The sequence below is a fragment of the Phodopus roborovskii genome, unplaced genomic scaffold, assembly GCF_943737965.1.
Source record: "Phodopus roborovskii unplaced genomic scaffold, PHOROB, whole genome shotgun sequence".
In the NCBI taxonomy this organism is placed as follows: domain Eukaryota; kingdom Metazoa; phylum Chordata; class Mammalia; order Rodentia; family Cricetidae; genus Phodopus; species Phodopus roborovskii.
Window position 1 is genome coordinate 11974797 of NW_026126636.1, and position 16955 is coordinate 11991751.

The following is a 16955-nucleotide window of genomic DNA, read 5'->3' on the forward strand; positions in this document are numbered from 1 at the left end:
AGGCTAGTCCAAGTTATATAAGACCTTCGTTCAAAAATAAAATAAAACAATGAAATGAAAATATGAGGTGGCCTGGTGAACAAATTTGGGGTTGAATTTTGGCCTCCCCTCTACTTCTATACACACACACACATTTACCCACACTTGGAGTGATGGCTAATGTCTATAGTTCCAGCACTTGTGAGGTGGAGACAGGAGGGTCAGAAATACCAAATCAACCTTGGCTAGTTTAATGTCAGCCTGGACTACAGGAAACCCTGTTACACAAAACTGAAAAGAAACTTTTCTTTTTTTAAACCTGAGACAGGGTTTCTCTGTGTAACAGCTCTGGTTATTCTGGAACTAGCTCTGTGGATCAGGCTGGCCTTGAACTCACAGAGATCCATCTGCCTCCGCCTCCCGAGTGCTGGGATTAAAGGCGTGCACCACCACTGCCTGGCAAAACATTTTTGTTTTGTTTTGTTTTGAGTTGGGTATTGTGGCCTTGTTTACAAATCGAATTCCAGATCCAGGGTGTATATTAAATCCCAGCACTCAGGAGGCAGAGGTAGGTGGATCTCTGAATCTGAGGCCAGCCTTGACCACAAGGTGAGTTCCACGACAGCCAAGACAACAGAGAAGCCCTGTCTCTGAAAAAAACAAACCAAGCCAAACAGAGTTCTCGGCCAGCTAAAGCTATAATCTAAGGCCCTGAAATTTACCAAGCTGGTGTTGAACTCAAAGAAGTCTCTGCCTCTGTCTCCAGTGTGAGAGTTTGATGAATGAAATGAATGTACCACAACCAACACTTGGATTCTAAAGACAGAGAGAGACAGAGAGAGAAGAGACTGGCTAATGGGTGAGGTTGGTTCCTGAGAAGAGCCCCCAAAACAGGATATAAATATTAACTTGTCAGTGCCCAGGCAGTGGGAAGAGTGGACACGCCCTTTCTTTTGTAGGTGCCCTCATCCGGGACCCAGTCACTGAAGATCATGATGGCGTATATGAACCCGGGGCCTCACTATTCGGTTAATGCCTTGGCTCTGAATGGCCCTGCTGTGGACCTGATGCACCAGGCTGTCCCATACTCAAGTAAGTATGTTCCTCCTTCCCATCCCCATCTTGTTTTTTTTTTTTTTAAGGAACATCTGAGGTTCCCTTAGTGGGGTGGAAGTAGGGCCATGCACCGTCTTTATGTTCATCTGCAAAGGCGTATGGCATCCGAGGGACGTTAATGTGTTTCCCAGGGAGTCAGGAGCGCATTTAGTCATGACATTGGAAGGGCAGTGGTCTAGAAACAGAATCAATATGATTCTATAACCCTTTATTTCTGAAAGAAGTGAGCATTGTAATGACAATTTTCTTTTTCTTTTCCCTTTTAAATTTTTTTCTCTTTTTGGAGTAGAGGTTGTTGGGCTGGAATCCACGGACTTGTGGATTCTAGGCAGAGGTATTTTACCATGGAGCCATGAGCCACCCTCACTGCGGGATCATAGGCAGGGGCTCTACCACTGAGCCACACCCCCAGCCCCTCACTGGGGGATTCTAGGCAGGGGCTCTACCACTGAGCCACGCCCCAGCCCCTCACTGGGGGATTCTAGGCAGGGGCTATACCACTGAGCCACGCCCCCAGCCCCTCACTGGGGGATCCTAGGCAGGGGCTCTACCACTGAGCCACACCCCCAGCCCCTCACTGGGGGATTCTAGGCAGGGGCTCTACCACTGAGCCACACCCCCAGCCCCTCACTGGGGGATTCTAGGCAGGAGCTCTATCACTGAACCACGCCCCTAGCCCCTCACTGGGGGATCCTAGGCAGGGGCTCTACCACTGAGCCATGCCCCCAGCCCCTCACTGGGGGATTCTAGGCAGGGGCTCTACCACCCAGCCATGCTCCTAGCCTCCTGGTTCAGTCTCTATAGGCCTGGGATTATAGTCCTGTACCATCATGCTCTACTATGGTACTTACTATTATTTAACAGTTTTTTCTCTTTCTCTCTTCCTCCCTCCCTCCCTTCCTCCCTTCTTCCCTCCGTTTTGAGACATGTAGTTTGGGTACATGGCTGGTCTCCCGAGTGTCACCACTGCCTGGCCAAGAATATATCTTTACGCATGATGAGGCTCAGTAGGGGAGTCTGGTGCAGTGGCCCCTGCCTGTTGTCCCAGCTATTTGGGAGGCTACGTTAGGAGGATCACTAAATCCCAGGATATTAGAGTCAGTCCGGGCTGCATAGTGAAATCCTGCTGTAATGAATTAACGGAAAGGGAAGAGAGGGGGAGGAAGAGGGAGAAGGAGGTAGGAGAGAAAAGAGAACCCAAACCCTCTGTCGGGAAAAAAAAAAAAAATCTTTGCAGGGCTCAAAGTAGTTCCCTCCTGTGGACATGTAACTGGAATGCATCTCCAGGTCCTCTGGGTACTGAGCCGGCAGGAGAAGGCCAGGGAATAAACACCGATGGGCAGATGGGTGTACAGAAAGAACTTCTGGGCAGGCGTCCCACTGGACCAGCCAGCAGACCTAGCCAACCTGGGGGTTCTTTCATTCGCCCACATGCAGGCGCTCCTAGGAAGCAGCGGAGGGAGCGAACCACGTTCACCAGAAGCCAGCTGGAGGAGCTGGAGGCCCTGTTCTCCAAGACCCAGTATCCGGATGTGTATGCACGCGAGGAGGTGGCTCTCAAGATCAACCTGCCTGAGTCCAGGGTCCAGGTAGGATGTTCTGGACCCTCCTTACTATGATTTTTTTTTTTTTTAAAGATTTTCGAGACAGGGTTTCCCTAGCTTTGGAGCCTGTCCTGGACCTCACTCTGTTGTAGGTCCTCACAGAGATCCGCCTGCCTCTGCCTCCCGAGTGCTGGGGTTAAAGGCGTGCATCACCACTGCCCGGTCCCTTACTGTGATCTTCTGTGGGTCATTATCAGATCCAGAGTAAGGCCACAGAGTAACAGTCACAATTATGAAGTAGCCTAAACTCTTACTCTTATGTCGCTGACTCTCTTCTCCTTTCCTTCTTTCTCCTCCCCAACCCCTCTTCTTTTTTCAAGGCAGGGCCTCTGTGTGTAGCCATGGCCATCCTGGAACTAAGTCCCTCTGTAGACCAGGCTGGCCTCAGTGATCCTCCTATCTCCCCCCCCCCCATCCCCAGTGCTGGGATTAAAGGCACACACCGCCAGTGCCCAGCCAACCCCCCCTATTGTTTGCATTTTTACCACACTGTCCTCCAAGTGATATTCTTCCCTTCACTCTGTTTCCTTTATTCTCAGAAATGAGGATTCAATTTTAGGGTGTCACATTGTGCCATTGAAATACATCACCAGCCATTATTATTATTATTATTATTATTGTTATTATTATTGTTAATTTGTTTTTCAAGACAGTATTTCTCAGTGTAGCCTTGCTGTCCTGGAACTCATTCTGTACACCAGGCTGGCCTCGAACTCACAGAGATCCGCCTGCCTCTGTTCCCCAAGTGCTGGGATCAAAGGTGTGTGCCACCACCGCCAGGCATTATTTCATACATGGGCACAATATATTGACCATATCCACCCCTCCCTCCCCCTCCAACTTCTTCAGGATCCCCACCTCCATTTCCTGCTCAACTTCATTCATGTCTTATTTTCCTCCTCCTCCTCTTCATCTTTTTAGAACCCACTGGATAGCTTTGTGCTGCCCACATGCACATGGGTGTGGGGCCATCCATTGCAGCAATGTCTTGTGAGACAGTCTCACTAAGTTACCAAGGCTGACCTTGAACTCACTCTACAGCCCCCCCCCCCCAAGACCTTTAGCTTTGGGTTTTCTTGTGTGTCAGCATCCTGAAGAGCAGGATTGCAACAGTCCTGTCACATTAAGCCTATCTTCACCAATCTTGTCCCTTCATCATGTTTATTCATCAATCAGTTGATCAACCAGGTCACCTTGTAAGCCAAGGAGACCTGCAGGGATTGTAGTGCTTTAAATTCCAACCCAAGGCTCCAGATGCTACTGAACAGCATCTTTGACGTACAGTTCTAGAATACTACACAAAGTGTGGTGGCTCACTCATGTAATCTCAGCATGTAGGAGGCAGAGGCAGGAGGACTGCCTTGGATTTGAGGCTGGTCTGGGTGGGCTACATAGTGAGTCTCCAATGCCACTGTATGGCTTACCCATTTACTGTTACGAGCAGTTTCCGACCCGCCTTGTCCCAAGCCGCGCCAGCCCCAAATAACACACTGAGACACTGTGTTAGATATAAAGCTGTTAGCATTACTTATTGGCTAGCTCTGTCTTAAATATTAACCCATTTCTATCAATCTAAGTGTCTCCACGTGGTCTTATCTTACCGGAGAGAGGATCAGGAGTTCTACCCTGTTGGTCCTATATGTTGAAACTCTTTTTCTACCTCCCCCTGAATTCTCCATGTCTCCTAGTCCCACCTATCTTGCTTTCCTATTGGCCAACAGTGCTTTATTCATTAACCAATGAAAGAAACATATTGACAGAATGACATCTCCCATCAATTTACTGTGACACTAATATTCCTTACAGTAGAATATTAACCCCTCTGATTTCTCCTTTAAGGAGTAGGGTAGATGACTGAGTAGGTGGGTGAGAGAAGTGTGTGTGTGTGTGTGTGTGTGTGTGTGTTATGTAGTGTGGGAGATTGGATCCAGAGCTTTGTGTATGTATGCCAGGCAAATGCTCTACCGTTGAGCTACATCCCTAGCCCTGGTATTATTGTGTCTATCTATAAAATAGATATGTATGGGATGGGCTAATGAGTGTATGCAAGTATGACATATTACATGTATGGTATGTGAGTATAATGCATGTATGATTGCATGTACATATTCATGAGCAGGAGCATGTTAATATATTGTGTACGTGTGCTTGAGTATATATATAGGTGAGGATAACACATGACTGCATAGATGGTCATGTGATGGGGTAGGTGGCTGAGTGTGTGTAGGTATGTATGTGTATATGTGTATGACTGCACCCATATATGTGAGGATAATGCATGGTTGTATGCAAAGATGTGTGATCAATCAGGCTGGTAGATGATGCATGTAGACTGATAATATGCGTGTATGTATGATTGCCTGTGTGTATGAAATGTGTATGATCAATGCATGTAGGTTGCTGTGTGCATGTGCATGCATAATTGGATGGTGTCTTAGTTACAGTTCCTATTGCTGTGACAAAGCCCCATGGATAAAATGCAAGTTGGGGAAGGAAAGGGTTTAATTGGCTTACACTTCAGCATTGCTGTCAATTGCTGGAGAAAGTCGGGACAGGAACTAAAACAGGACAGGATCCTGGGAGCAGGAGCTGATGCAGAGGCCATGGAAGGGAGATGCTTACTGGCTTGCTCAACCTGCTTTCTTATAGAACCCAGGACCAGCATTCTAGGTATGGCACCACCCACCATGGGCTGGGCCCTCCCGCATTGATCACTAAATGAGAAAATGCCTTACAGCTGCATCTCATGGAGTCATTTCCTCAACCAGGCTCTTTCTCTGACTCTAGCTTGTGTAGAGTTGACACACAAAACCACCCAGTGCAGATGGGCAGATGTCGGATGCAGAGTGGCAAAGTATGGTGTTTCCATCAGCCTTGTCTTCCCTTGGCACCTGAGGACTCTGAGGTCTTTTCATGCTTTATTCATCCCGTCTCCCCCCTCTCTCTCCCTCCAGGTCTGGTTCAAGAATCGCAGGGCAAAATGCAGACAGCAGCGACAGCAGCAGAAACAGCAGCAGCAGCAGCCCCCAGGGGGGCAGGCCAAGGCTCGTCCTGCGAAGAGGAAGGCAGGCACATCCCCAAGGCCCTCCACAGATGTTTGTACAGACCCTTTGGGCATCTCAGATTCCTACAGCCCATCACTGCCTGGCCCCTCAGGCTCACCTACCGCGGCAGTGGCCACTGTGTCCATTTGGAGTCCAGCTTCAGAGTCTCCTTTGTCTGAGGCCCAGCGAGCTGGGCTAGTGGCCTCAGCACCCTCTCTCACCTCAGCCCCCTATGCCATGACCTATGCTCCTGCCTCTGCTTTTTGTTCTTCCCCCTCAGCCTATGCATCTCCAAGTTCCTATTTCAGTGGGCTGGATCCTTACCTTTCTCCCATGGTGCCCCAGCTGGGAGGTCCAGCTCTCAGCCCCCTTTCAGGCCCCTCTGTGGGGCCATCCCTGGCCCAATCACCCACCTCCTTGTCAGGCCAGAGCTACAGCGCCTACAGCCCTGTGGACAGCCTGGAATTCAAGGACCCCACAGGCACCTGGAAATTCACCTATAACCCCATGGACCCTCTGGACTACAAAGATCAGAGTGCCTGGAAGTTTCAGATCTTGTAGAAGAGGCTACCCATTCCCCCTTCCAGCTAAAGCACCCTCTCTGCCTCCTCCAGCTTAGATTCCAGAGAGCATCTCCCAGTAAGGCATCTCCCAGTAAGGGACAGGAGGTAGCAATCCTGCCAAAGGCTGTGGACAATTCACCCTCAGCTCCATCAGAGAGCCTAGCTCCCATTCAGCCCTACCCCAATCAGTGAGAGAGGCGCCTTCTTCTCCTGAGATAGCCCAGCAGCAAGCAGTCAGTAGCTATTATGTTTGTGATGCCTGTATCTGCTGCTTTCCCCCCAGACTTCAGTGAAGGTGCTGAGAATGTGCTCCAGAGAGGAAGGAAATCTGTTGAAGTTTATCTGGAGAATGTGAGTCAGAACTCACTCAATGTTTTTAGTGCTAGAATGGAAGAAACCGAGGTAGGGGGATTCCTGGGAATTTGAGGACAGCCTGGGCTACAGAGTGAAACCTCTAAATTCACTTGGATATTTTATACAGTTGAAGTTAACACATGTCTGGTTTACATGGTAGATTTAAGAAACTGACTGTCCACTTGACTTATGTATATATATGACTTATCAGTATCCATGCATATTACAGGCATGTGCCACCGACTGGAGCTATGAGGTTGTGTCTTGTACAAAAACAAAATGGAAAAGAAGCTTGATGCAAATGTTGGGGATGACTTGAAAGATGAAGAGAATGTTCTAGAATCCAGGGTCATATTGAGGAGGCACCAGTGTTGGGGTCTTCCAGATGTCTGTAGAAGTTGAACCTTATCAAGAGGCTGGAAGTCCGATTCATGGACCTACCTGGGTAGAGGTCTTTTAGACATCCACAGAGTATGTCCAATGTCCTATTTCATAAGCCAGGAGTGGTGTCACACGCTCGTGTTCTCAACACAGACATGTAGAGGCAGGGGGATTACGAGTTTATGGTCATCCTAGGTTACAAGTTTGAGGCCAGCCCGGGCTACATAATACCCTCCTTTCCCCCTGCAAACCCTACTTTACAAGCCACAAGGCAACGGCCATAGGACAATGAGTGAGGCCAGGGGCCCCCTTATTTGATGTTAGCCTCTCTGTTCTCTTCCCCACATTCTGGCTTCCCAGGCTACCCGGAGTGAAACTGATTAAAAATGTTGGATTCCACTCAGATCTGGGTGATTTTTTTCTTTTTGTTCCTGTGTGATTTTTTTTTTTGAAGTGGGAAACTTGTTTAGGTGGGAAGAAATTAAGATTTTTTTCTGTCCAGAGTGTGTTCCTGCATATTTACTGTTACACCACAGTAAGGCCTGGGTAGACCAGGCTAGTGATCCTGGCACTTGGGAGCTGAGGAGGAGGAGGATCTCACGTTTAAGACCTGCCTAGGTAACTTAATGAGACCTCATTACAGATAAGTTTTAAAAGAGGGTGGGGGTGTGGCTGAGTGGTAGAGCCCTTGCCTAGAATCCCCCAGTGAGGGGCTGGGGGTGTGGTTCAGTGGTAGAGCCCTTGCCTAGAATCCCCCAGTGAGGGGCTGGGGTGTGGCTCAGTGGTAGAGCTCCTGCCTATGATCCCCCAGTGAGGGGTTGAAGACATGGCTTAGTGATACATGGTTCTAGGTGGTACTAGGTTCAATTCCTAGTACAGCAAAAACAAAACAAGCCAGTCCTAAGTGTTGAGATCATCACAGCAACACATCAGATAGACACTATTATTATAGTAGGTGAAGAAACTCCCACATCTGGGAGAGGGAAAAACCAGGCTTTGTTGGTCTCTTCTTGGGATATGGCAACCCTTGTTTAAAGAAACTACTGATGTGTATGGGTATTTTGCTTGCATGCATATCTGTGCAGGCTGAGCTCTTGGAGACCAGAAAGAACATATCCAACCCCCTGGAACTGGAGTTACAGAGCATTCTAAGCAACCATGTGGAATCAAACCCCTTGTCTACTGGAAGAGCAGCCAGTTCTCTTAATCACTGAGCCATCTCTCCATCTATCCGTGTTTTTTAAAGGGAGGGTCTTGCTACGTAGGCCTGGCTGGCCTCAGACTCAGAAACCTGCCACCCATTGGGACTGCAACTATGTGCTTGGTCTCCTGCATTTTTTTTTTTTTTTTTTTTTGGCTGTATCCGCTTTCTTGTTTCCATTTCTGCCCTTGCCTCCATAGCTGTCTGTTTTCCTTATTGCTTTCCCCACTCCACCTCATGCACTCTGTTTCCTGTGTTCCCGGTCAGGACTAATTTAGTAAATGCTCCAATCCTCTTAGGACAACAGCCCAGCCTCAGCAGAAAGACAGGGGACTTATGGAGGATTAGGCTTCAGGACATGTGTGGGAGGGGACTCTCTGGGGACAACTATTTTTTTTTTAAACTATGACATCTGTTCCTTGCATTAGCCCCATATGATGTACTTGTGTGCACCATAATGATACATCTATCTCTCTACATCCATCCATCCATCTCTCTACATCCATCCATCTATCTCTCTACATTCATCCATCTATCTCTCTACATTCATCCATCCATCTCTCTACATCCATCCATCTATCTCTCTACATTCATCCATCCATCTATCTCTCTACATTCATCCATCCATCTATCTCTCTACATTCATCCATCCATCTCTCTACATCCATCCATCTATCTCTCTACATCCATCCATCTATCTCTCTACATCCATCCATCCATCTCTCTACATTCATCCATCCATCTCTCTACATCCATCCATCCATCCATCTCTCTACATTCATCCATCTATCTCTCTACATCCATCCATCTATCTCTCTACATTCATCCATCCATCTATCTCTCTACATTCATCCATCCATCCATCTATCTACATCCATCCATCCATCTATCTCTCTACATCCATCCATCTATCTCTCTACATTCATCCATCCATCTATCTCTCTACATCCATCCATCTATCTACATCCATCCATCTATCTCTCTACATTCATCCATCCATCTATCTATCTACATCCATCCATCCATCTATCTCTCTACATTCATCCATCCATCTATCTCTCTACATTCATCCATCTATCTCTCTACATCCATCCATCTATCTCTCTACATCCATCCATCTATCTCTCTACATTCATCCATCCATCTATCTCTCTACATCCATCCATCCATCTATCTCTCTACATTCATCCATCCATCCATCTCTCTACATTCATCCATCTATCTCTCTACATCCATCCATCTATCTCTCTACATCCATCCATCTATCTCTCTACATTCATCCATCCATCTATCTCTCTACATTCATCCATCCATCTATCTCTCTACATTCATCCATCCATCTATCTCTCTACATTCATACATCCATCCATCTCTCTACATTCATACATCTATCTCTCTACATCCATCCATCCATCTATCTCTCTACATTCATCCATCCATCTATCTCTCTACATCCATCCATCTACATCCATCCATCTATCTCTCTACATCCATCCATCTATCTCTCTACATCCATCCATCTATCTCTCTACATCCATCCATCTATCTCTCTACATCCATCCATCCATCCATCTCTCTACATTCATCCATCCATCCATCTCTCTACATTCATCCATCTATCTCTCTACATCCATCCATCCATCTATCTCTCTACATTCATCCATCTATCTCTCTATATCCATCCATCTATCTCTCTACATCCATCCATCTATCTCTCTACATTCATCCATCCATCTATCTACATCCATCCATCTATCTGTCTATTATCTATCTATCTATCTACCTACCTATCTATCTATCATCTGTCCATCTCTCTATTTGTATGTATATATTTGCTCATGCGTGCATGTCCCTGAGCTTGCACATACAGAGGTCAGGGGAAGACATGGGGCATCTTCCTCTTTCATTCTGCTTTTTTCCCCTTAATTCTTTAGATGTATTTATTTATTTAGTGTGTTTGAGTGTCTTGCCTACATGTAAGTATGTGCACCATGCATGCCTAATGCCTTCAGAATCTACACCATCCCCAGAAAAAATGTAAATCACATTTTGTTTGTTTGTTTATTTATTTTTTTGTGTGCGGGTACATGTGGCTGTGCACACAGTGAGTCAGAACACAGCTTGAGGTTAGAGAATTGGTTCTTTCCTCCAACACTAGGGGTGGCCTGGCAAGCATCTTTTTTTTTTTTTTTTTTTTTTTTCCTGAGACAGGGTTTCTCTGTATTGCTTTAGAGCCTGTCCCGGAACTAGCTCTGTAGACCAGACTGGCCTTGAACTCACAGAGAGATCTGCCTGCCACTGCCTCCCTAGTGCTGGGATTAAAGGCCTGGCCCCTGGCAAGCATCTTTACCCATCTCGTCAGCCTGCAGAGATACATGTCTCAAAAGTCCCAAGATGGTCTAGACCAGAGGAGCCACGAGTGACCTGGACAATGTGCCTGGAAATAACTTTACAGAACTCACAGGTCATAATTGAGGCCATTCTACCCTGAATGCACTCTATCTTGTCTGATTTTTTGGAAGCTAAGTGTTGTGGGTCTGAGGCTCCAATATAACTCAAGCAGATGTAAGAGGTCATGGAAAGCAAGATTTTATTATTGGACAGCATGACAAAAACTTCCCCATCATGGACAACAGGCTAAGGGAGTATCTCTCCATGGGGAATGTGCTCCCAAAGTCCTTTTGTGCACTGTCAGAGGTCCCTTAGACTGCCCAGGTCTCCTGAGACCCACATTCAGAGGGTCTGAGTAGGTCCAATGCTGGTTTCCCAGGTATCAGTCTGGGGGTTGAGTAGCCCCACCCCCCTTGTTCAGGTCAGCTGTCTCTGTGGGTTTCTGAATCTTGGTCTTGACCCCTTCGCTCATCACTCCTCCCTGTCTGCAACTGGATTCCAGGAGTTTGGCTCAGTGTTTAGCTGTGGGTGTCTGCTTCTGCTTCCATCAGCTACTAGATGAGGGCTCTAGGATGGCATATAAGTTAATCATCAATCTCATTATCAGGGAGAAGTATTTAAGGTAGCCTGTCCACTATTGCTCAGATTGTTAGTTGGGGTCATCCTTGTAGGTCTCTGGACATTTTCCTATAATGGCTCCCTCTATTATGGTAGCTCCTTTTTTGCTCTTGTGTATTCATCCCCCAACTCAATCTTCCTGGTCCCTCATGTTCTCCTCCCCCCTCCTCTTTCTCCTAACTCCCTCTGCACTCATTGCCCTTTCTCCGCTAATGTGCTCAGGAGATCTTGTCCCTCTCCCCTTCTGGGAGGGACCATGTATGTCTCTCTTAGGGTCCTCCTTGTATCCTAGTTTCTCTGGCGGTGTGAATTGTAGGCTGGTGATCCTTTGCTCTATGTCTAAAATCCATGCATGAGTGAGTACATACCATGTTCCTCTTTTTGTGACTGGGTTACCTCACTCAGGAGCCTTCGGATTTCAAGATTCCATTTTTCACCCCCTGAGCAGTAGTACTCCATTGTGTAAATGTACCACATTTTCTTTATCCATTCTTGGAACTGGCCATCTCTTGTGACCAGATTGGTGCCTGGCCCAGTTGCCATCGGGGAGGCTTCTTCATCCAGCAACTGACGAAGGCAGATGCAGAGACCCACAGCCAAACTTTAGGTGGAGTTGGGAAGTCCTGTGGAGGAGGAGGAGGAAGGAGTGTGGGGCCAGAGGGGTCAAGAATACCATGGCAATTCTCTAATAATCAACGAACCTGGGCCAATAGGGGCTTGCAGAAACTGAAATGACAACCAGGGGGCCTGCATGGGACTCCTGACAGGGGGAACAGGGGCTGTTTACGACTCTTTTATTCCCTTCTGGGACCCTACTCCCGAATACTGGGCTGCCTGGCCCAGCCTTAATATGGGGAGGTGCTTATTCTTACTGTAACTTGATGTGCCATGCTTTATTGATACTCACAAGAGAACCTCCCTTTCCTGGATGGAGGGGATTGAAAAGGTAGGAGGCGAGAGTGGGGGAGAGAGACTGGGAGGAGAGGATGAGGACCGGGTGGGGGAGGCTGAGGCTGGGATGTAAAATAGGCTAAAAATAAGATCATTCAGTCATCCTCTCAGATGACTGTAGCCCGTGATAAGATGAACTACAGCTATCCAGCACAATTAACACAAACATCACCATGAAGCCACAACCTTTCCTTTTCTTGTTCATCCCCAAACCTCACATTAAAAGTATAAAGTACTTTAAAAGTCTCACAATTGCTGGGTGTTGGTGGCGCACGCCTTTAATCCCAGAACTCGGGAGGCAGAGGCAGGTGGATCTCTGTGAGTTCAAGGCCAGCCTGTTCTACAGAGTTAGTTCCAAGACCGACTCAAAACAATACAGAGAAACCCTATCTCAAAAAACAAACAAAGCAACAACAACAAAATAAAAGTCTCAATCTTTACAAATTCAGAGACATTACAAATTCAGTTCCCGTAGGAGGGATACTATTTCAACCCAGATACACGGAGGAGGGCCTGGGCCCTCCCCCAAATGATGTGACAGACTTTGATGATTCCTCCATGGAAGGCCTCACTATCCTTGGGGAGTGGGAAAGGGGTGGCCAGCCTGGTCCACAGAGTGAGTTCCAGACAGTCAGGGCTACACAGCGAAACCCTGTCTGGGTGCTGGTGGAGAGAACTATTTTAGCTGGGAGATGGTGGCACAGGTCTTCAATCCCAGCACTCAGGAGGCAGAGGCAGGCAGATCTCTGTGAATTCAAGGCCAGCCTGGTCTACAGAGTTCTAGGATAGCCAGAGCTGTTACACAGAGAAACCACATCTTGGGAAAACAAACAAACAAACAAACAAAACAACAAAACCCTCTAAAAGCAAACCGAACCAAGAAAAAAAAAAAACTTCAGTCCCTTTAAAATATTCAGTCTCTTAAAAAACCCAAACTCTCCTTTAAAAAGTTTGTATTGGTTCTTTGCAGATTTTATATCACGAACTCAAATTCTACTCATCTCCCTGTCCCTCCATACCCATGCTCTAACCCTTGCAACCTCCCCTGCAAAAGAAAATAAAAATTAAAAATGAAAACATCTTACTGTGGAAACTGCGATGTGTCATGATGTGTCACCCAGTCTACCCTTTCTCTCAGACAGCTTCCCTTGCAACCCTTTGCAAGGAGTCATTGGTCTGGTTTGAGGCCTCCGGCTTCTGCTAAACTATCAATACTGGATCCTTGGGGGGGGGGGGCTCCTCTCAGACACCCTGTCGCTGCCCTGTGTCATGCAGGCTGGCCTCCTCACACGCGTCAGCGGTTGTTAGATGGAGTAGATGCGGATCTCGCCCAGGCCACCCTCTCTTCTATCACTACACCACTAGGGCCAGCTCTGCAGCTTAGTGCAGGGCAGGGCCAGGACCAGCTCTCCCGTGTATGGCATCCGGCAAGGGTCAGAACCGGTTCTCTTGGGCTCATATCAGGGCCGCCTCTCCTGCACACACATAACGAGTGTCAGTTCTCCAGCACGGTCCCGGCAATGGGCCGGACCAGCTTCACTCAAGTACCAAAGCCGGCAAGGGGCAGTATAAGTATTCAGGCATTATGCTGGCCTGCCCCTGTCACCTAACAGAATGCACTCAGGCAGTACCCTGGGCAGCCAAGGATTCCATGACTGCTGGTCTGCTCACAGGTTCAAGGGTCCCCTTTTAAAAGAAAGACCCCTACACGTAACATTTTCTCTCTCTTCCCGCTGTTCCCCTGGGGCAGACGGGACTTTTCCCGCCTCCCTCCTCTCTTCTGTCCTCTTTCTCTGTGTCTCTTTCCTTCCACTTCTTTTCCATTTGTAATAAAACCTTTCACTAAGTTCTGTCTGCCTGGCGTGTTTGTCCCTCTGCCTCGGTCACCCTTACCTGCCCTGGATCCTGCCAAGGTTCCCCTCACACTTTATCATAACGGGCAGGGCCAGCTCTCCTGCTCTTGCCCTTGGGGTTGGCTCTCTGGTGCCCTCATCACCTGGGCCAGGTCTACTGTGCTGCCCAGGTGAGGTGCAGAGCTGTCCTGAGCGCTGCTGGCAAGGGGGAGAGCCAGGTTTCACGTGCTGCCCAGATGGGCGGTTTGGGGTGGGTCAGCTCTCCTGAGTGATGCAGACACCTGTCAGTAGGGCCAGCTCTACTTTGCAGCACAGGAGAGGTGCGGGGGTGAGCTCTCCCAAGTGCTGCATCTGGCAAGCCCAGCAAGGGACAGGGCCTGCTCGCTTGAGTGCCACAGAAGGTAAAGCGTGGGGCCAGCTCTGGGTAGCAAGCACTCAGACATCTACATGGTCTCAGGAGGTATCCCAGACCAGGGATATCCCCTTGGCCTTTGCTGGTACATGGGCAAGAGACATCCACCCAGACTGCTGCTGCTGCTGCAGGGCATGGACACAGAACGTGGCCCTGGGTGGCAGCGGGGCCTGGGCATCTCCATGGCCTCTGAGGGCAGCACAGGCTACACACATCAGGCTGTTCCTCACCACCCTCGCATGTCCAGTGAGCGTTTCTTCATAGTACACAAGTCTTTCCGCTTCTGATTCTCTACCACACACTGAAAGACCTGCAGAGCATGGACCCTCATCATGCTCCGACTCAGGAAAGGCGACATCCCAAATCACTCATGAGAAACGGTCTTGATGCAAACAGCATGAGGTCTTTTATATTCCAAGTCACTGGGGTCCACAGTCATGCGCCACGCAGAAGTAGAGGACTGAGGACCCTGAGTACAGAATTGAGACAGCTTTTATTGGGTTTACAACAAAGCTGGTGTATCGTAAACCAATCATCTCATAGCATCAAGAGCCCTCGTGGTGTGGGCCAATAATTTAAACCATCCAAGCCCGTGCTTTATAGACCAATCAGTTTGCTATGGCCCTGGATTTGCACGGGCTCCTAGGTGGGGTGACAAATGGCAGTTAGGTTAGGTCATTGGGGCCGGGGTTTCACAAGCAGTTTATGAAGTCAGATAAGCGGCAAGGAGTGTGACCTTTTTTCTATTTACTGGCTGAGGACAGGGTCTGGACTTTAAGATATTTAGTCTTTTTAAACTTCTAGCTTCCTGGGGTCATTGGAGAGTTAGGCTGCATTTTTCCATCCTTTCATTCCCCACTTCTTCTCTTGTTAATAGTTCTAATCTTAGAACTGAGGACTGAAGGGCAGCCTCCTCTTGACTCGGAAGGCTCTTGTACTGTTGTCTAAGTACCCTAATCTGGACTGTACTCACTCGTTTCCTAACAAAAGTAACAATTTTCCAACAGTAAGCAACCAGAGAGGAATACAAATGACTGCTGGAGCAGTTGTAAGAGTCTGTCTCCGAGTCTTATAACTCCGAGTGGCGTGGGGGTGAGTCCAGGGGAAGAGGAGGACATATTTTGGACTGGCCACAAAGTGGGCCTTTTCACCGAGTCTCAAAGTTTCCTGTGCGGTGACGTCTAACGTAGACGGAATCTCCAACTGGGAAGCAATGTGGAACTTCCAAGTCTCCTTCTGCCGAGTAGATCTCCCGGAGCTGCTTCCACGCTCGCTGTCTCACCCACTCGAGCACCTTGAGCCTAGCGAACAGAGGCTGTGAGAACAGTATATCAGCACTATGTACAGAGGCAATTTCCACCAGTGGAGGGGCCCCCCCCCCCCGCCCCATAGAGCAATTCATAGGGGGTCAGCTCAAAGGGTCCAGGGGTGTTTGTAACCCTGAAAAGCACAAAGGGTAGAAGAGCTATCCAATCATTAATGCCAGTCTCCATGATCAATTTAGTGAGGGTTTCTTTTTATATATCCTTTATACCTGAGCTTTGGGGTCTGTATTCACAATGTAATTCCCAATCAATCCCTAACGTCTTGGCCAGTCCCTGACTTGGCAACAAAAGCTGGACCATTGTCTGATCCTACTACCTTAGGTATTTTAAATCTTTGGAAAATTTCCTTTAGTATTTTTTTTTAAGCCACCACAGTTTAGGCAGCCCCCTTGTTTAGAGATAGCCCCGTGCACATGTGCAGTTGCAGAAGCATACTTGCTGCCTGTGTAGATGTTTATGGACATTTCTTCGGCTAGCTGCAAGGCTTGCGTAAGGGCCATGAGCTCAGCTTTTTGTGCTGAGGTTCCGGCAGGCTGCTGGCTCAGACCATGCAGGTTCTGTCCACCACTGCTGCCCCAGCCATTCTTTTACCTTCTACCATGTAACTGCTCCCATCAGTGAACCAGGTCAATGCCTCCTTGGCCAGCGGGATGTCCATAAGATCTTTGCAAACCCCAGTCTCTTCAACCAAGAGTTGATGGCAGTCATGAGGAACTGGTTCATCAGTCTTCTCAGGCAGAAGAGTGATGGGATGAGGTTGGCTGGTGGAGTGAACACAATCCTCTCGGTGAGAAGCAGGCTTTGGTAGTGAGTCATGCCGGTGAGGTCATCATCAGTCAGGGGCTGCCGGACAATGCTCTCAAATGCATGGGGGGCTATTATAGTTACTTTCTGCCCCAAAGTCAACTTGTCAGCATCTTTGGCCAGTACAGCCATGACCGCGATAGCTTTTAGACAGCCAGGCCATCCACTGGCTACAGGATCAAGCTTCTTTGACAGATAAGCAACGGGTCTGTTCCATGGCCCTAGGGATTGGGTTAAAACTCCCCAGGTTACTCCCTTATGCTCGTCTACATAAAGGGTAAAAGGTTTAGTTACATCAAGGAGGGCTAGACAGGTACGCTCAACAGGGTCTTTTTAATGGCATCAAATGCCCCCTGTGC

At 48.1% G+C, this 16955-nt stretch overlaps 1 protein-coding gene across 1 annotated transcript; it reads left to right on the forward strand.

Annotated features, from left to right (window-relative positions):
• Positions 1–944: 944 nt before the first annotated feature.
• Crx (cone-rod homeobox) lies at positions 945–6374 on the forward strand. The gene is made up of 3 exons (XM_051207245.1): positions 945–1071; positions 2533–2684; positions 5654–6374. Exons 1-3 carry the CDS (start codon positions 972–974, stop codon positions 6302–6304), a joined length of 903 nt encoding a protein of 300 aa, XP_051063202.1. The 5' UTR covers positions 945–971; the 3' UTR covers positions 6305–6374.
• The last annotated feature ends 10581 nt before the right edge of the window (positions 6375–16955 follow it).